General features: G+C 39.7%; 1 protein-coding gene across 6 annotated transcripts in view; it reads left to right on the top strand.

The window, feature by feature from the left end:
- Nucleotides 1–21,376, top strand: part of Ctnna3 (catenin alpha 3) — a 1,515,753-nt gene that overhangs the window by 1,200,440 nt on the left and 293,937 nt on the right. For all 6 annotated transcript variants that reach the window (XM_042266693.2, XM_042266694.2, XM_076557108.1 and 3 more), the window contains one exon: nt 1,870–2,021. In XM_042266693.2, the coding sequence (XP_042122627.1) occupies nt 1,870–2,021 (152 nt within the window). The remainder of the gene's footprint in view (nt 1–1,869; nt 2,022–21,376) is intronic.

The raw sequence follows: 21,376 nt of genomic DNA, 5'->3' as shown, positions 1-21,376 counted from the left end.
AGAAAATAGAATGTTGCTATGGTTTGATTATTACTGGACCCCTCTAAAACTTTGTTTAAATCTAATCCTCATTATGAGATAGTAAAAGGCAGATCCCAATGGAACCTTCAAAGGATCTATACTGTCTTCACAAACAGATTCATCCATTAATACTTTCATTAATGGATTTGGCTGCTAATGGGTTACCTCAAGAGTGTGTCTGACTATGTCTTTCTCACATGCTTTGGGTTGTAAGATCTGAGAAAACTCTGAAGGAAAACCCCAGACTCAAACAGGATGCAAGAGCAAAGAGCAAAGAGCTTTTATTTACCAGTGTTTGTGGGGATCGTTCTGTACGAAATGGCGATGACCCGAGAGGAACATGTAGGCTCCCTTTAAGCACAGCTAGGGGAATTTTAGGAACAGTTAGGTCATCTCAAACATAATTGGTTAAGCAAGCAGCAGTTACATTAGTACACTTTTAACTGGCTGAGGTTTTATCTTTGGACATACTTGGGTAAGTTTCAAGGTGGTTGCAGAAACTGTCCTGGAGACATTGTAGGGCTGATTCAGGCCTTGTTCATGCTATCTCTCGTCCCTGAATGTAAGGGTGTTTGTTTAATAGCCCTTTGTTTAAGAGATTGAAACTTAGACCCAGCTTGTAAAATGGAGGAAGTTTAGACCTCTCAGGTTCACCTCAAGACACTATCATCCAAAAGGTTTGCTGGCTGGTGGTGGTGCACACCTTTAATCCCAGCACTCAGGAGGCAGAAGCAGGAGGATCTCTGTGAGTTTGAGGACAGCCTGCCTGGTCTAAAGAGCAAGTTGCAGGACAGGCTCCAAAGCTACACAGAGAAATCTTGTCTTGAAAAAACAAAAAACAAAACAAGCAAAAACAAGGCTCACAGAGGCCAGAGGTGTTAAGCCCTCCAGGAGGTAGTCACAAATGATTTTGAACTACCTGATGTCGGTGTAAGAATCAAATTCAGGTCTACAGAAGAACATACTTGCTCCTAACTGCTGAGACATTTCTCTAGCCCCATTTAATTTATATTTGAAGTTAGGAAAGCTTTTTTTAAATTGCATACTTATTTTAATATCTTAACTTAAAAACACCTATAGATTTACCTAAAAAGATTCTTCCTTGTACATAGTCAGTGTTCTGCTGTTTCTGAGCTACTGTGCATAAGATGCTATCAAGGTGTTTTATTTTGATTATGGAGAGAATCTCACCCAAAGAACATTCATAACACTTCTAGTCTTCTTATAACAGAAATTAGTTTCAATAACTAGATAGTCCTCTGTTTAGCACCTCAGAGGCCTTGTTAGTTTTTCAAGTTTTTAATTGCATTGACTTATATGGGAGTGCGTGTGCACGCCGCAGTACACAGGTAGAGATTAGAAGACAATCTGTAGGAGTTGGTTGTCTTCTTCCACCTTGTAGATCCCAGGTATCAAATTCAGCTTGTCAGGATTGGCAGCAAGACTTTGGCATGCTGAGCTAAGTTGCCAGCCTGGTATTTTCTTTCTTTAAATATCTTTAACATCATTATTCCAACTATTTTTCACATCATATCAATTTTTCAATTTCTTGAGTTTCATATTCAATAGTTTTAGAAATGAGAAATGCTCTCAAGCTTATTCAAAAGAAGCATAACATGAAGAAAAAGAGAATATTTTATATTTCTATAACTATACTTTTCATTGCCTTTGATTGCTTTTCCTTTCCAGAGGTTGAAATAACTCTGCCATAATGTGTGATTCTCTGTATTTAAAATATTAAAAACGTAGCAATGAGATACTCATTTAAGATACAATTCTGCATTTCCTGGAAAGCCTAGGAATCCAGAAATACAAAAGAGATAATCTCTTTATTATGTATTTTCATAGTGATTCCAGAGTTTGTGACACAAGTCAATGTTGCCTTGGATGCCTTAAGCAAGAACTCGCTGACTGTGCTTGATGATAATCAGTTTGTGGACATCTCCAAGAAGATCTACGACACAATCCACGATATCAGATGTTCAGTCATGATGATTCGGGTAAGCCCACTTGACCTGCTCTTGAGTTATTTCAGAATTCCTCACCATCTGGAATGTTTGGAAGGATACCAACAAATGTTTACTTTCTTTGGTCTTACGTTAATTCTTAAATCCATCAGTACTTCAAAACTCAAATGTTTTTCCAAAGCCAGATCTAGTCTTATTTGACTTACATCTTTGGTTATAACCAAACCAAAAGAACAACAACAACAACAACAAAACTCAGAAATAAGATGATTGCTTTCACTAACAGGCAGCTTGCATAGTTCTCACTGCTAAAACAAGGTGTTTCTGTGGCCAAGTCCTCCCATCCTAGACCATAGATTCACACATCATTCTGCAAGAAATGTGACTTCAAACTGCTAGGAACAACAAACCCTTTAAACTTCCCGATCTGGGCATACTTTACTTGAGAAAAAAATCACTTTCCAAAGAGTGTGACTGCATCATTAGGTCTAGATACTCTGCATATACAGAGACCAAAATTGTTTGTTTTAACTCAAATGTTAAAGTGTGTTTTTTAAAATGTTACTAAAGAAACAAAGTAAGTTCTTTGAAAAAATGCTTATATAAGGATAGGAGAGATGTCATGAAATAAGGAAGAGGTAGAAAGTGAGGTATGGATTTCTATTTTCGGTAGTATATGAGGAAGGGGCTTGAGAAAGTGAGGCCAGGGTGTTAAGGAAATCGTTACAGACTTATTATGAGGCACTATGGGTGTTGATCCTGCTGCTGAACTCTTGATTTTCTGTAGAACACAGCTCAGAATTATTGCACCTGAGGTGAACAAAATCTTGAGATTTACCCAACCATTCATTCTCGATTAAATGCTACACTAAGGGCTATTTACCTGAGCCTCCTGCTCAAAGCCAATAAAGCACTTGGCATCCAATAAAAGGACCTTAGGCAGGGTGGTGGATGCCTGCAATAAGGTATGAGAAAAGTTTGTGGGTATGAATACAGTTCACTGTGAAAGCTTCAGGAATTAGCCACTAGTTGGAAGGAAGTAGATATGATGAGGATATATAAATAATGTACGGAAAGTGTCTATGTATGGCACGAACATCATAGTCTACACTGAGCAGTACATAAAATTGGAATGTTTGCCAACCTTGTGAAGACTCAGAAGACATTGGGAAGCCTAGCAGAACAAATGGAAGGACTGTAAGAGAAAGATTAAAGGTATGAAAGTACAGGATCCAGAACTTGTGGTTTGGGAAAAGATGAAAGTAAACCCAATGGTGAGTATCAGAGAGAGAGAGAGAGAGAGAGAGAGAGAGAGAGAGAGAGAGAGAGAGAGAGAGAGAGAGAGAGAGAGAGAGATCCAGACATATATAGAGAGTTCCTAGTTACCATGGTTAGTCTTAGGAGTTTGTGCCTTTGCAATGTTTCAGCAGAAAGAATTCTTCTAATTTTGCAACGTGACCTTTTCCCTGACATAGCAGTGTGTTTGTTCAGTGTGACATTCTCATGAAGTGTTGGACAGTCACACTGACAGTTGTCACTCCTCATGATGGGAAGAAGCACAGGCTCTACAGTGTGTCTCTCCTTGATGTTCAATAGCTTGGGTGAGTTACGTGCAGTTTTTAATTTCACAGTATTTTCAGCTTAATGGTGCCTTTATGGGGACTCCATTGTAAACTGAGGAACATCTGTGGCAACGGGCGGCCCACTAGGTCTGGTTTTGTGATTGGAAGTGTGGCGCTGTAGTACTACCATGTCCAAGGAAATTTTACCAAACATGACAGTGCCCTTGAAGCAGTTTTTTTTTTTTTTCAATCTTACCTATTTGCAGTTGGGTAAAGCATAATGTATATGTGGGTCCAGGACCCAAAAGCTAAATGTGTAACAACCTACAAACGTCACAAAACGGTTTCATCATGATCAAGCACAACAAATCAACCATCCCTGTAAGCATGTTTGATAAGGTGAAACAGTTACTAATATGTAAACTCCATGATAGAGGATCAAAATTTTCTTGAAATCTGTCCAGGGATGGAAAAAAATAACAAACCTTATAACCTCTTTTAGTAGATGTTCCAGTATTTAATTTTTTCTTCTTTTCAAGATTGCTTACATGTAGCAAATCGAATTACCTTGCTTTTATTTATCCATATTCTTCCCATACAGAGGTCCTTTGTGGGGCAGGAGAATACTTGGTTGTAATTATGATAGCTTAGGAGGAAGTACTTTTTTCTATAGTCATTTATTTTTTCAAGGTGAATTTTTCTGTTTCTGTTAAGTTTTTCTCCTAGGACTATTTCAGTGTCTTATGTTCATCACAAATGTGTATTTAATTTTCAACTAACTTTTCCTTCCTTCCTTCCTTCCTTCCTTCCTTCCTTCCTTCCTTCCTTCCTTCCTTCCTTCCTTCCTTCCTTCCTTCCTCCCTCCCTCCCTCCCTCCCTCCCTCCCTCCCTCCTTCCCTCCCTCCCTTAATCTCTCCCTCCCTTCCTTCCTCCTTTCCATTCTTCCTTTCTTCTTTTCTTTCACTTTTGTGTGTGTGTGTGTGTGTGTGTGTGAGGTTTATTTCAGCTTACAATTTCAGTAACAGTCCATCATTGAGGGAGGTCAGGGCACACACTCGAATGCGGCAGGAACCTGGAGGCAGATGGCTGATGCAGAGGCCATGGAGGGTAGCTGCTTACTGGCTTACTTGGCTTGGCTTGCTCAGCCTGCAGTCAGAGATTATCGCAAATATATTCTAATCAAATCCCCTCCTATGTCAAATAAAGTGGGGTTATTCTTATGGGCAATTTCTACTGCTGTTTTACTTCTGCTGGCTTATTTTTTCCCAATTTCAACCCTAAGAACCATTGGATTAAGGACGAATTTTACTACTTTTCTTGGTCCAAAATTCTAATTCAATTAGACTCCTTTATTTTTCTAAATGGCCACTTATGCAATGTGTTTGGTTGCTTTCCAAGTTGGTTCTTTACCACACCACTTCATCACCAATTGGAAATATGAAATATTGCGCTGTATTTCTTTCATGTAAATTATTAATAAAAACACCTAACTATTGACTGTTTTCTCCAAGGATCCAGTCACCCCTTGTTTGTTTTCCTCTGCACAACCAATTGTTTAAAATAGTTTAGTATGAAAATTGCAATGTCTTCCAAGTTCTTTGAGTCTTGACATCTCTGTTAACCCTTCCTCCTCCTAATTGCTAGGCTCTCCCACTCATTTTTCTAACCTCTACTTCTCAGAGAACCTCCATCTTCCTGGATGTTCCAATTTGTCCACCTTCTCTTCTGCAGAGAAAACTCCTTCTGTTTATGGATTTCCAAACATTATATTCTTACCCTGGTGTTTTGATAATTAGTTTCCTTGGTGACTCAGACCTACACGTTTGTGGGGATGTTGTTCTCACATTCCAGGGCATTCTGGACCATTTGATCGACAGGTAAAATGAAGCTTTAGTATATTATTTATCATATATTTTATAATGCAGCTCTTGAGATTGAGCCGATGTTAAAATCCATCCCTTTCATTCCTTCATCTGTTTCTTTTTAAAATTTGTATTACATAGTTACATTTCCAAGAGTCTTGGGATTGCAAATTAGAGTTCATGAAACAATGTGAAAGTAAGTTGAAAGTTCCATCAATTTGGAAGAATGTACAAATGTATATGTATGTGATAACCTTGGACTCTATGACTCCTTCTCTTTCGCACATGTCCAGTAAGGTCTGCCATTTCCGTGCACACTGTCACTCTTGGGCCTGCAGGTACTTCTTGAGTCCTGTGGTCTGTCACATCTACCCACTGTGCTCTGTCACTTCAACCCACTTCTACCCACTGTGTTCCTTTCCACAGTGCTGGCACTAATGACACCAGTTCCCTGTCAACCCCAGGGAATGCGTTTTCTCCACAGGAGTCCCTTCTGTCAGATGTGAGCTTCCTCAGGCTCTGTAGCTTCTTTGTTGATGACTGTAGCGAATCTTTCCAGTCGCCATTTGGGATTTATTAAGCGCACTGAGAATGAACACCTTTTCATTTCTCACCGCTAAACAGATGTCCTGAAGTCACTTAGTCACTCTGCTTCTCATTCCAGGGGCATCTGGCCAGGGATTCCCAGTTGAAACATGGCCCTTTGGGGAGATGTCATAACCACTTTCCAGTGTCAGGATCATTTTAAAAGGAACCAGTTAGCAGGAGGTCTCCTAAGGGAACTCAATAAAAGACACTTATAAAAGTAACTTTAGATTTTTATGTAAATTTAAGTCAAACCTTGGTGGGAAGAGTTTTGTAGTAAGTTCCTGGCTGTTATCTTTAAAAACAAAGAATATAATGTTAGGAGACCCAGAAACTCCTGCTGGCATCGCCAGCCAGAACAGAGGTCTCCTGCTCTGAGCATGTTTAATGGCCTTCCTTGTGCATCTTTTGAAGTGACTTCTGTCTATGGTAACAGAGGTGGCTGGAGTAAGAATATCCATTGAGACACACAGTGGCTAGGACACAGACGCAGAGCCAGTTGGTGACGGCAGCTCATGCTGGGAGAAAGATGTTCAACTTGAAGTGTTTCAGGGAAATGGTTTCTCTGCCATCAGTGGAAGCCACTGGACAAGTGGGCAGCCCTTGGTCCAGAAGGGCTTTGATGCTGATGAGAGTTCAGAACTCAGAGCTCTATAGCAGCATGGGAAACAACTCAAATTTGTTTAATCTGAGGAGCCAAGTTTTGTTTTTTTCTTTGAAGCATGTTATGTTCAGGACAGACGACTATGTGGATTGAAGAATAATATGGGGAAGATGACTAATTGTGGATCCTTCACAGATTGTGTGTGTGTGTGTGTGTGTGTATGTGTGTGTGTGCACATGCATGTTCACATATGGTGTGTGTGTGCATGTATGTCTATGTATGGTATGTGTGTGTGTATGTACAGATGTATGTTCACATATGGTGTGTGTGTGCATGTATGTTCATGTATGGCATGTGGTGTGTGTGTGCATGTGCATGCTCGCATGTGTGTGCATGCTCACACATTTGCATATGTTCTCACGTGTGCATATGGAGGCCAATGGTCAGCTTCAGTTATCTTTCTTTATTCTCTACTACTTACCTGAGTCAAGGTCTCCCACTGACCTGCAGATTACTCAGATAGACTGACCAGTAAGCCACTGACATCTGCCTTCCTCTGCCTCTTTGCACCCATAATGACGTGATAGGCATGCTCTCCTAAGACTGGATTTTTATTTGGGTTCTGAGATTTGAGCTCAGGACCTTGTGCTTGCCTGAACAGTAGGGCTATCTCTCACGGAACCATCTCCTCAGCTCTCTTTCAAGGATTTTTTTTTCTTTGTTTGGATACATTTTTGTTTAAGATAAAATCAGGTAAGTTTTTAGTTCTTTGTCCTAGGAACCCTCCAGAGGTGTGCATCTTATTTTAAATATGAGGCTTGTCTGCATGGCTACATTTTAAAAGTAACTCCCGCGAGCTGAAAAACATGCTAATAAAGAAGCTGGAGAAACAGTTTATAAGTGATGGTTTTCAGGCTATTGAATAGATAAGGGGCGGGGGGAGAGAGAGAGAATTTTGTGTTTTAATTTCTGTAAAATGAGAGCTAGAGTTGGAGAAAAGGAAGTACTCTAGAACGTGACAGCTTAAGGCCGAGGAGTGGTGTGGCGCTTCAGGTCACACACTGAAGAAGTCACAGGAGGGGACTTGGAGTCATTAGGCACTGGCTTCAGGTTTTCTTTTACCACAGGAGAAGAAAATAACTCTGTGTTCTCACACCGCAGGAGTCTTTAGGCTGCCCTGATTTACCCTCCTTCATGGGCCAGTTATAAACACAGAAACCCAGGAAGCACTCTTCTGGACAATTGGTTGAAGAACACTTCTCCTAATGTGTTCCCTGCTCCCTGGGGACAGACACACTGGCCCGCTCTCCAGTCCTCCCTTCAATTTGTCAGAGCGCTGGCCTGCCTGGCCTGTTGCAACTTATCGTGCCCTGTCGCTGTGTCTTAGCAAAGGGGTCTCTTCAGGCCTCTGCCTTTGTCATCGCTACTTTACCTGACATCTTACAAAGATCTCATGTAGAGCCATCGAGAAAATTAGCATCCGCCATATTGGCCCCTGTATCTCATTTCAAGTTGATGTCTGCATTGTTTTCATCATACCTTTGTACATGCTTAATTATCTGCCCACTGTGTTTCTGCCTATATAGTAATGTATGTGATATAGAAGAAGGAATTTCTTTTGCATAATTATAAATAGAAATCAATGATTATTACAATTAAGTGGTTGATTTTGTTTCTAAATTCGGTACTTGTTTGATATGTTATAACTGAACTGCAGGGAACTTTTGGGGCAAGCATATAATGATGCCACTTGGATATATTTTAATTATAAAGATACTGAGCTATCAGGAACTAACTTGATATATGTTTTCCCAAAGAATTGGAATCTGCTAGCTCTTTGAGGTAAGCTATATTTGTCTTATATTCCATGGGTTTTATATTTTATAGTCATTAACATGATCATGAATATATAATGGCTCTATGTTAGTGCTCTTTATCATACTTGGAATTTCAATGAAGTTGAATCTATGAAGTTGTTTTGATTTTTTAAAAGTACAGTATTTTTGCATGTCTACATTATATTTTGATCATACTTACTTCCTTTCTTCCTCCTAACTGCTCTTATATTCAACCCTTGCCTCATTCCCTTCTACCAACTTCATGTCCTTTTGTTTTGAGCTCACTGAGTCCTATTTATGCTACTCATACCTTCATGACTATGGGGCCTCAACTGCAGCGTGGTAAACCCACTAGGACCCTCATCCTTAAAAAGACACCAACTCTCCCTCCTCTAGAAGTTGTCAGTTATCTATAGAGCAGCTCTCAGATCTCATCAGAGACATTTCTTTCTGCAGTAGATGGCAGTTAACTAAGAAACACCACCTGGTCAAAGTGCAGAGAGTAAGTGTTTGGTGTGTTTGTTTGTTTAATAATGACCGTTTTAGGAAACCCTGAAAAGAACTTTTTCTCTAATTATTTTTCAAAACGTTATGTGTGTGTGTGTGTGTGTGTGTGTGTGTGTGTACATCTATGCTGAAACACAGGTTTGCATGTGTAAATGCAGATGTGTGTTTGCCAAAAAAATGTTTGTGAAGGTCAGAGGGCAACCATGGATATTAAGTCTCCCCTCTTGTTAAGGGTAGGTAAGACCACACCTGGCTTTACAAGGATTGGGGGGAATTTAACAACATTCAGGTCTCCCTGTTTCCTCAACAAGCACTTTCCCCATTGAACAACTCTCCAGCCCATGACAGGACTCTTGACTGTGATGTTGTGGGAAAAAAAGATCCTTCAGGGTGCGGCTTAGAGCTTGACAAAGTGCAGGTTATTAACATTTACCCCCCATTATCAGTCCCTTGGTATAACAAGCTCTGAAAAGTCACAAAACGTTTGCAGATTCAGTGATTAAAATGGATTTTATACTGTCTTATATTGCAGTGTTTCAGAGTGAAATCAGAAATTTAATTAAAGTCATAAAATATAAAAATATACCATGGCAAAAATAATGTCTAACTTTAAAAGTGGCCGTGAACTATATTTTAACCACTCCACAGTGGTCTGTTCATTGAAATATGTAAAAGTTAAAATAGTCAGGGATTCTTGCTTATGTTCTATCATCACTAAGTCAATAGTTTGAGAATAAATTCAGCATGCCTATTTATCAAAAATTTGTATAGACAATAATTTATGGCGGTATATAATTCATCATAATATTTAAAAAATGAGGTTCTTTGAGTGCGGGAGAAAAGAGATATAGTGATTAGGTAGACGACCAAGAGTCCCTTTCAATATATATTTACTGTTTAAATTCAATGAAGATAGGAATTTTAATCAAATACTAATCATAGTGTTTATGCCTCACTAAATATATTGATCAAGCTTAATTTGTGAGGATTAATCTTCCTTAGCATAAAGGAATTTCTCCAGAAGGGACTCTAGAAGAGTGATGGAGATAATAATGCTAATAATGATGATAATAATAGAAAACACTAAGGCTTGCATTTGGAATGATATTTCTGTACTTGCAGTGAGCTGAAACCAAGCACATGCCCAAAGCATTTCTAAGTGCCTCACTGTCTCTGAGGACATGTAGGAAATCAGCCTGGCAGTCACGCATGCTCATCATTGGAGCAGCCAGCATGAAGGAACAGAAGCACTGTCTCCCCAGCTTCAAAGGCTCCTGGAGTCTATTCCAGAGTATAACATGCTCCCGGTTGCAGAGGATTTGAATGCTCAATTGACAGAAGAAACTGCTAATCAAAATGCCAGTGGGAGATGTAAATGCAAAGAGATAGGAGCTCACCAATTAATACACAGAGATCATTTTCTCCTTCAGAGGACTGTTTCTGTGTTACATCAGAGGCTTTAGACATCAGCCAGAGAGGCGGGAGATGGTTGCTCTGGTTTAAGCACCCTCAGAAGACCTCAAGCCTGGTCTCAGGTTCATAGTGGCTGTGGGGTCCTCAGGCTCTCCTTTAAATACTGTAGCATCATGCTGGGTTACAAAGACAAGACTCACTCACACTTGTTTTTCTTATTTCAGGCATTTTAGGGGACCTTCTGGCTCTTCCCTGCTCTCCCTCTTTTCTGTCACTCTATTGTCCCTTGTGGTGGCTTGAAAGAGAAATGTCCTGAATAGGCTCAATCAAATATTTGCACACTTAGTTCCTGTTGGTGCTTTTTGTAGAAAACCTTTAGGAGGTGGAACCTTGAGAGACCAAGCATATCACTGGGGGAAAGGTTGGGAGTTTATTGTCTCACTTCACTTCCAGATGGACAATCATCTCTGCTTTCTTTCTTCAGTGTCTTTCTTTCTGAGATGTGTTCTCTTAGCTTCCTGCTCCAGTTCCCTGTTGCCTTCTGCCATGCCCCCCGGCCATTTATGGGCTGTCTTCTGGAACTGTAAGCCAAAATAAACTCTTTCTTCCATAAGTTGTTTCTCGTCATGGTGTTCTATCATAGCTGCAGGAAGTTAGCTGTATGGTTACCCTTGCTTTCTTTCATTCTTGCTCTTATTAAATATCCCTTTATCCATTTATTTAAATAGATTTTTATTGAATACCTATCATGGGGCAGTAAGTCAATCAGACAAAAGAATATAGCTATGTCATGAGGGATAGGAGAGATAAGAACTCCATCTTAGGGAAGACACAGTAAGGAAACCATTGTGAGGTGAAACAAGATGTTTCAGTATGAAACATCATCCACAAAGGCTTTTTCACTCCCAGCACTCGAGAGGCAGAGCCAGGCAGATCTCTGTGAGTTCGAGGCCAGCCTGGGCTACCAAGTGAGTTCCAGGAAAGGCGCAAAGCTACACAGAGAAACCCTGTCTCAAAAAACCAAAAAAAAAAAAAAAAGGCTTTTTCACAAATGCAACTGGACTTCAAAAGTGAGGATTTAGGCAAGTGATTGAATTATGATGACTTTGCCTTCATCAATGGATTTACCCATTGACTGACTAAAGTCAGTATAGATTATTTGTAGGTAAAATTGTGGTAAGTGGGACATGCTTGGAGAGAGTAGATCACATGGCTATATCTATGAATGTTCTAATAAATGGAAGTTGACAAAAAAAGTAACTAAAAATATCAGCAACAAAAAATAAGCAACATGGAGCTGTCTCCAAAGTAAGACAAGGATGTTTCTATTGTGTAGACTATTACTTGCCAGCCTGATTTGATAAAGCAATGTGTTCCTGTTCTGGAGGACTAGGATTCTCAAATGGGGAGGGTATGCTTAGAGATGTGGTACACTGTGTCAGGGTATCCTGAAACTCACTAGGAAGGGTATTAAATACTCCAACAATACACTAAGAAAATTCTCAACTGGGGTTAAGAGTAGTAACTGCCCATAGATCTCAGATAGATGAAGATTGGGGACAGAGAGCGGGGTGGACACTACACTTTCTTGACTCCATGGTATTCAGAAAGAGTGGTTGAAAGTTTTCTTTGTTTCCTCTAGAAATATTCTTTTAGACACTCTGTGCTGTCTCCATAAAATAATAGAAGAAAAGTGGTGGTACTCAAACACTGGCAGAGGCTGGGATCCCAATCTACAAAGTAAAGTCTTTATTTATGTAGCCATGAAGTCATGATCACAAACATTAAAAGGGTTTTGCTAAGATCTGGTTTTTAATGACTCTCAGTGCATCTTGAATTTTCTCAGTAGTCTGGTTTTACTGTTTTTCCAATTTTTGCCTTGAACCCTGCTGCCCTTTCTTGGGAAGGCCTCTTACTTCTTATGCACTTTCAAATGTTTGCTGAAAATCATTAGTCTTTGCTTGTGTACTTTCTGAAATAATTGTCTTTAAATGCAGCCTCAGCTATTGATTTCTTTGGAAACATTTGTCTCACTACAAGATGTTCTCAAGATGCTGCCCTCGCTCTGTTCTGTTTACCCTAGAGATGGTCGGTGCCAGCTCTCACAGATTTCCATAATGAGAAGACTTAGGCTCATCTGTGTTTCCTCTTCTAACTATATGTTTATTACCATAATTAGTTTTTATCATAGATACAATCAATTGCTTTAGAGGTGAGTAGAATTTCCTGCTTAGGTCAGAGATAAGAAGATTCATCCACTGGCTACATCCAGATATTTCTGGTTTTTTTCCAATGCACATTACTTCAGGTCTCTCTCCTTTGTTAATAATTTTATGCCTAGCTTCTGATGGACTCAAAAACACTTCGTTAAAAGGTTACATAAACAGGAGTTACACTGACCAATGAGAATGTTTAAAATTATATTTTATTATAAATATGTATATAATATATCTTTATATTATAAATATAAATAGTGCATTTTTGTTAAGATAAATAGAGCAGTATATGGCAAGCTGTGGCAAAAATTAAGCCCAACCTACTCTCACTTCTCTATCTCAACGTTTTCTAGTATTGCTTGCAGTTTAGCTCACTGTTTGACATCTTTCTTATCGTTCTCTGCATCCGTGCTCATGCATATAATGGCTTCCATGTGTGCATCTTTTGTTTTTATGTTTGAAAAAAGCAAATAGTCCATATTGCTGTGAAACTTAATTTGTTCTTTCTGATTTTACCATTTCACTTCCAAGTGAACATGGACTTGTCCCCACTTTCTTCTAGGAAAGGGGAAATGAAGAAAGTGCAAGGCAGTTAGTGAGAAATGGACCTGAAAGGTGGAATCATGCTTTCATTTTATCCTTCTGTTTAAATATATGGAAAGCCAACTCAATATTTGCAATGGACAAATGTGCTGATGAAGTCCAGTCATAAAACCCAGAACTCAGCTGAGTGGAATGAAGCATCAGCGATCTCAAGATATTGAGGTGATTTCAGAGTTCATAGAGGTGGGTTGAGTTTAGGAAGCTAACTAATGTCAAAGTCAGAATGACAGTTCTGATCTGTTGAATACAAACAAACAAACAACAAACAAACAAACAAACAAACAAACAAACAAACATGTCCAGCAAAGCATACTGCCTAAGTACACTCATGATTGAAAGCATTGTATCAAATTCAAGTTTGAAATTAACATCAAATGTATCTGATATCAGTGGATGAGAATGGAATACATCAGAGGCAGCTAGATGGCTCAGTGTTTGCCACACAAGCCTAACAACCTGATTTTGGCCCCTGAATCCCAAAGTGGAGGTTTGAGACCAACTCTTATGAACTGTTCTCTAACCTCCACATATTTGCAGTGTTGTGGTGTCAAATCCACTGGAAAGATCAAAGACTTAGACTCACTTCAAATTTTGATTACATGAATTTATTCTTATTGCTAGCATGGCAGCAACCTTAGAGCCAAATGGCATGCTGTGCTGAAGAGACTTAACGGAAGGGTTTACAAAGGTGGATTTCAGAGGTGTGCATTACAATGATCTATGGAATCCATGGCCTGGCAAGAAGATTGTTCTGCTCCTCTCAGCTGTTTCCCATTGTATAGTAATACAAAGATCACTCCATCCCAGGCCCACAGTGATAAGGGAGTTTACAAAAGCAGAAAGCAGGGACACCATTCTCTTATTTTTATCTTACCTTTAGGACACTAGGATCTCACAGGCACTCCAGGGCCAAGGTCAGTGGCCCTTAAGGAATGTCTGGTACCATATTAAGTTTCTTTAGCCATCACAGGGGAGTTCATGTATTACACAGGTCTACACACCCTGGGGAAAGTGTCACTAATTGACTAGGATAGAGACATCAAGTGGGCTGGCTGTCAGGTCCACACACACACACACCCTACAATGCTATAATAATAATAAATAATAATAATAATAACAACATATTAATAAATAATTGAATACATCAATATAAGAACTAGAGAAGGGACAAGTAACAAATTAACAAAAGATGAGGAAGGAAGATCAAATGATATCATTTTATTGTATCAGGCTTACTTTAGAAGTGAAGCAGAGAAAACGCTATTCTTTTAAAAATAAAGTTTCTAATAGAACCATAAAAATCAATCAGAGGTAAAGTTCTGCCCTTGAGCCACTCGTAAGGAATCTAGCCTGAGGGAAGGAAGTCTTGCTGCTTATCAGCAACTGACAAGAACTTTACATATTTCCTCTCATTTCACCCCTAAAGCAGCCCTTCAGGCAGGGAGCTGGCAAGTCATTCTGTTGATAGAAAAGGAGACACCGAATTCAACATTGCCTTCCCCAAGTCACTCTGGTAGATAATGATTGACAGGTCTATACACAAGCACTGCTGTGTACAATCACCCCTGTCTGCCTCCAAAGTCTGTGTTTCCTGTACTGTCTAGTCCCTGAGTGGTAAATGATCTCCAGGATTGACCTAGACTATGTGGAGGTGAAGGTGTCAGGGGTTCTCTTGAGTCTTTCTGAGCTATCCTTACAAAAATGAAATTATGATGAAACTCAGTTGCAGAGACGGTTAGGTTGAAGAAACTGTGATTAGTTAGACATTATTAAACATTACACTTTATTTTATAATGGTTTTCAAAGTATAAACAAATATCCCGTCATTACTTAATCTCCCTCCCCTCATTTATAAATCAGCTTGGTGATGGAAGAAATTTGGATAGATAAAGATGGGCATCAATACCAAAGGAGAAGAGTTAAGACTACAGACTTCAGATTGGGGATGGAGTGTGTGCTTTCTTAGAGTAATCCAGGTCTTCTGTTTGATTCCCAGCACAGAAAAAGAAAATCAAGAAAAGTGGATGGAGAACTCGTTTCTCATTCAGGGTTCCACATGTTGGTCAGTTTCTTTCATTACTGTTCTGATTTTGCTGGCTGGCCCTGATATAAAGACCTAGAGTAGAACTAGACTCTCATGCAGAGCATGTTTACTTTCTGACAATCAATCTAATCATTTAAAGCAATGTGGAGATGCCTGACAGTCATATTGCAGTCATCTGGCTATTAGTTTGCACTGATATTGCTGTTTGAAAACTGATTGTTTTAGGGGCTGGGTGGTAACATGACCTGTTGCCCAAGCATAATGGCCTGAGTGTAATCATTAGTACATGTAGCATGAATTTTAATTGGTCTTAATAAAAACCAGGGGCCAGTTATCGGGGTAAATGCTGAAAGATCAGAGAAGCAGAGCAGCCAGCCACTAGAGTTCTCACCTTTACCGAATCCTCAGCCTGAAAGACTGAGCTCCTGTCTCCTCCCACCTTATATTTTTCTCTCTGCCCAGGCATATCACTTCCTGTCTCCACCTCCCTAGTTCTGGAATTAAAGGCATGAGATCCCAAGCACTGGGATCAAAGATTGTGTCACCACTGCCTTGCTCTGTTTTTCTTTTAGACTAGATCAGTCTTGTGTAGCCCAGGGTAGCTTTGAACTCACAGAGATCCATCTGCCTCTGTCTCCTGAATGCTGGGATAAAAGGCATGTGCCACCACTGCCTGGCCTCTATGGTTAACTAGTGGCTTAGCTCTGCACTATGATCTTCAGGCAAGCTTTATTTGTTAGAACACAAACAAATTACCACAAGTACCTTCATAACAACCCAAGTTTGTGAAGAAAACTTCTAATCCCAATGCAAGGGATATGAAGACAGGAGGATCCCTGGCAATCACTGCCAAACCGTCCTAACCTAATTGGTGAGTTTCAGGCAATGAAGTGACACTGTCTGGGAAAAAAAAAGTGCTCTTGAGGGACAAACCTGAGGTTGATCTCGTGTTTCTACAGTCACAATCACCCATGTGCCTGTCTGTGCATGTATACATAAAGTAAAAGGCAAAGAAAAATGTGCAAACAAGTGAAAGGGACAATTTGAAAAAGTGGAGTTTTCAAAAATGAACATGTTATGATTTCAAAATGAAAAACATCCCATTTTGAAGATTAGAAAAATTTACTAATGATAGCTAGATGAAGGAGAGGCTTGAGGGAGTGCAGGATCACACTATCCAAAGGAAAGTCAGGAAGGATCTTTGTTTCAGGGTGTCAGATAGCACAGGAAGTATGAAGAACTAGTCTAGCCTAGGGCATGCTGGGAAACCAGGCACCAGAATATCCCCCAAGGACCTCCAGGATAAGCCTCTTTAGGGGTTAATGCCAAGAAGCCAACCATGAGACACTTCAATTCTGATAGTTCTTTAGTTTCAATTTTTCATTGAAAATTATCAAGGTTTTTAGAATATTATAGGATGACTCAGTGAATTTTACTGTAGTGCATTAGTGGAAAATTCAGCATTTTAGATGCCAACTTACCAGTTTTAACATATAAAAGCAATTCCAATTTAATTTCTCTCTCTCTCTCTCTCTCTCTCTCTCTCTCTCTCTCTCTCTCTCTCTCTCTCTCTCAGGCTTTGTATCCAAAGGTAATGTATTTTTTACTTTATAATATGTTTTAATAGTTTAGCCTTAAGAATTTCATGATTGATCTTCTTTCCTTCCTTCCTTCCTTCCTTCCTTCCTTCCTTCCTTCCTTCCTTCCTTCCTTCCTTCCTTCCTTCCTTCCTTTCTTTCTTTCTTTCTTTCTTTCTTTCTTTCTTTCTTTCTTCCTTTCTTTGTTTTTTAAAGACAGGGTTTCTTTGTGTAGCCTTGGCTGTCCTGGAACACACTGTATAGACCAGGCTGGCCTTGAACTCACAGATCCACCTGCCTCTGCCTTCTGAATGCTGGGATTAAAAGCTACCACTGTAGCTGAAAGGTTTCTCTAGTCCCACCAGCCCTGGGGTCCTGCAGCTGTTTATAAAATAATCACTCAGAGGCCTATATTAATTATGAACAGAATGGCCTATGGCTCAAGCTTCTTGCTAGCTAGCTCTTACAACTTAATCCATTTCTATTCATCTATAAGTTGCCACGTGGCCATGACATTACCTGTCTACTGGCATCTTGCTGCTCCTTGGGCGTGGCTGGCATCTCCCCCACTCCTTTCTCCTTTCATTATCTCCCTTGGATTTTCCCCTCTGGCTCCATCCTGTCCTCCCATAGGCCAATGAAGCTTTGTTTATCAACCAATCAGAGCAACACATATTCACAGTGTACAGAAAGACACCCCACAGCACACCACCTTCCAAATTCTAATTTAATTTTCAAAGATAAAGTTTTAGAAACTAGAAAAATTACTCTAAAATTCCATCCTAAGAAAGTGAACTCACCACTGTGTAAGAAAATTTACAGTCAAAATTATGAGAGTCATTGTCAAATGTCAGCATTTGATAGTGTCAGAGGTACTGCATTTTTTTGACAGATCAATGGCTTATTTATTACATTTTATTTATTGGGGAAGGGACACATACATGTGATGCGATCAGAGGACAATTTCTTTTTTCTTTATTAAGAAATGTTTTACTAATTTTACATACCAATCACAGATCCCTCTCTTCCCTCCTTCTGCCCCTCCCCAGCCTTTCTCCCCATTCCACCTCCCATCCTGCCCTCTATTGGTTGAAATATTAAGGCCACTCCACATAGTTAAAAGGGAGGGTTATTTTGTGGGGTAACTTACAAGTGAAGGGATAGGTCGCAGGGTCAGGGAAAGGTGAAGCCCAGTCCAGCAGTGTTCTCTGGAGAACTCTGCTTGGTCTACCTCCAGTGCCCAGGATCCAGGAACCAAGAGAGCCAGCACATCTGGATCTCAGGTCGTAAGCGCTCCTGTCTCAGCCCCGCCTTGTAGGCCTGACAGTTACCGGAAGCCTCAATGGGGGTAGTACTTCCTGGGCAAAACTGGAACAGCTACCCACTACAGTCCTCTGAAAAGATAAAGCCTCCCATGGGGAGTCAGCAGAGCCTGGTACATTCAGCTGAGGCAGGGCCAAGCCCCTCCTCCCTGTATCAAGGTTGTGCAAGGTGTCCCACCATATATAATGGGCTCCAAAAAGCCAGCTCATGCACCAGGGATGGATCCTGATCCTACTGCCTGTGGGGCCCCCTAAACAGACCCAGCTACACAACTGTCTCACTTATGCAGAGGGCCCAGTCCAGTCCCCTGGAGGCTCCACAGCTGTTGGTCCGAAGTTCATGAGTTCCCACTAGCTTGGTTTGGTTGTCTCTGTAGATTTCCCCATCATGGTCTTGATGCTCCTCTATCATAGAATCCCTTTTCCCTCTCTTTGACCGGATTCCTGGAGCTCTGGTGCTTGGCTGTGCATCTGTGCATTTGCTTCCATCAGTTACTGGATGAAGGCTCCATGAGGACAGGGTATTCACCAATCTGATTACCAGGGTAAGCCAGCTCAGGCACCCCCTCCACTACTGCTGGTAGTCTAAGCTGGGGTCATCCTTGTGGATGCCTAGGAATTTCCCTAGCACCAGTTTTCTTCCTATCCCCATGAAGTCTCCCTCTATCAGGATATCTCTTTCATTGCTCTCTCATTCCATTCCTGTGTCCCTGTTCTAGCTCAACCATCCTGTTCCCTTATGTTCTCATCCCTCATCCCCTATACTCTATCCCCACCCCCTGCCCCACCACTTTACTCAGGAGATCTCACCTATTTTTCCTTCCCAGGGCCATCCATGCTTCCCTCTAGGGTCCTCCTTGTTGTCCAGCTTCTCTGGAGCTGGGCATTATAGTCTGGTTATCCTTTGCTTTACATCCAGTATCCACTTATGAGTGAGTGCATACCATGTTTGTCTTTCTGAGTCTGGGTTATCACAGGATAATATTTTCTAGTTCCACCTATTTGCTTGTAAATTTCATGATGGCATTGTTTTTCTCTGCTGCATTAGTACTCCATTGTGTATATGTAAGTGGTACTATATTCATCGTCTAGTTCTACTTCACAAATTAAGACTTATAGGTGAGAAGCCAGAGATGCCCTTCAAAGAGACCCTAATGAATCAGTCTATTTGAGCTAGCAGGGCAGGCAGCTATAGACTACAATCTTCCTTCTAGAGCCTTTGCGTTAGACTGTAGGCATGGCATTTTGTTGTTGTTGTTCACTTCTGAGGGTTTCAGAGGAATGGTTTTCTGTGTTTAGTCCCATGTGATTCTGCCAACCTATCCATGGCCTTGTAAAGCAAGGAAGTGTAGCACAGATTTTTGTGTGCCTGGTGCTTTTGTATTGTACACGAGATAAAATAACAGATTACTTTTTCTCGAAGGAAAAAGAAAAATATGTTGACTCCATGTATATTAGTTAATTTCCTCATTACTACAACAAAATACCTGACCAAAACAAAACAAAACAAAAACAAAACCTCCAAAACCAAAAAACAAACAAACAAAAAAACCCAACAACTCAAGAAAGAAAGGGTTTATCTTGGCTCCCAGTTTAAGGATGCAGTCTACCAGGGTGGAGAAGTCATAGCAACATGTGATGGAGCTGACTAGTCACATTAGTCTGAAATCAGGAAACAGAAAGCAGTCAATCATCAACTTTCTAATTTGATTCAGTTGAGCACAAGAGCCCAGCACAAGCAATGGTGCCTCCCACATTTAGGGCATGTCTTCCCACCGTAATTAACTAGGTCTAGAAACCACTTCACAGGGGTTTGTTTCCATGGTGATTTTAAATTCCATCTCATTGACAGCCAAGATTAACCATCATATCGTGGTTGTAGAATAAGTGTTCTAATTTTGTTTTAGGATCAAAATGGTTTGGAGTTCAATACTTAATTTATTCTATTTGAAATTAGTTTTTAATTATCCCCATGTATTTGACATTTTCTAATAATAGGCTATTTTTAAAATTTGATTTTGCAAGTGTCTTTTATTCAAATATTAACTTTGACAAATAAAAATTACTTAGGTTTTTTTTTTCCTTGTTTGGATTGGAACTGCTATTTTCATTTATGATTTGTTTATGTCACCATATATATATGGCTGTTCAGTAAGGTATTCCACTAAAAGCTTGTTTTGTTTTGAATTAGGTTCCTTTATACTTGTTCATAACTAAGCTGTTCCTTCCAGATCAATATTACATAATATTCCCACTCTATTAAATTAAGGGAATTTAATCATTCCCTTAGTAAAATAATTTGAAATGATTCCCTATTCTATTTTCCTGAGGTCTTAATTATATGCTCAAAGATGGGTTATAAGTGCATGTGAACAACTATTTTAAGATTCAGTTTGTCTTTCAACCTATAGCTTTAAAACAAATAGGCCATGTTTAGATTCTTTTATGTTTTCACTTTTGTATTTTGAGATAGAGTTAGAGTAATTCAAATGCAGTTGTTGGAAACACATGACATTTTGCATATGGGCGATGCTCTCTCACTGTCAGGAAGCCAGTAGTGATGTAGCTCTCTGTGGTCTTATCTTGACTCAACCGGTTTTTACAAACTCCTGTTTCTGTGTGCAGTTGTCCTTTATTTGAGGAACACATTAGGATGTTGTGTGTGATTTATCTGGTATAGCTGAGTGAATTTGGAGGTCTCCTTTTTCTTCATCTCTGTTGGGTTTCTAGTTTTTACTTACAAAAGAATCCATAGGTCATTTTCAACAATACATTGCTGTTGTCTTTGAAATTCTTATATTGTTATTTCCTCACAATTAATTATTTTCATCCAACTGACTCCAAAACTTTCTTTTCTTCTTTTTATAATAGTATTAACAATTTTTATAAAAGCCAGAAGTATTCTTCAGTGATAAAGAGAAATTGCCCATCACCTTTATTCATGTTATTCCATATTTCTCATCAAGTGTATATGTTTTAGCCCCCAATCCATTCTGTTGTTCTTGATGTCTGTCTTCTTTATTATAAGAATATTGTTCATCTTTGACTTGATGGTTGTAATCAGCATTCCAACAATCTTTCCTTTTTAGACTTCCCAGGGTGTGGAAATACTTGTTTTGGATTTCCTTTCCATCTCTATGTGCAAAACTTTATTTTCTAACAAAGAGCATCTGCTGTTTTAATTTTGCACAGCAGTGCATCTGGTCACACAGTAGGCTATCTATTTGTTTCTTACAGGCTCCTGAAGGTATAGTG

Source organism: Peromyscus maniculatus, chromosome 21 (assembly GCF_049852395.1).
Source record: "Peromyscus maniculatus bairdii isolate BWxNUB_F1_BW_parent chromosome 21, HU_Pman_BW_mat_3.1, whole genome shotgun sequence".
NCBI classification, from domain to species: Eukaryota; Metazoa; Chordata; class Mammalia; order Rodentia; family Cricetidae; genus Peromyscus; species Peromyscus maniculatus.
Note: the sequence above shows the minus strand (reverse complement) of the source record. Positions and strands in the feature narration are given on the sequence as shown.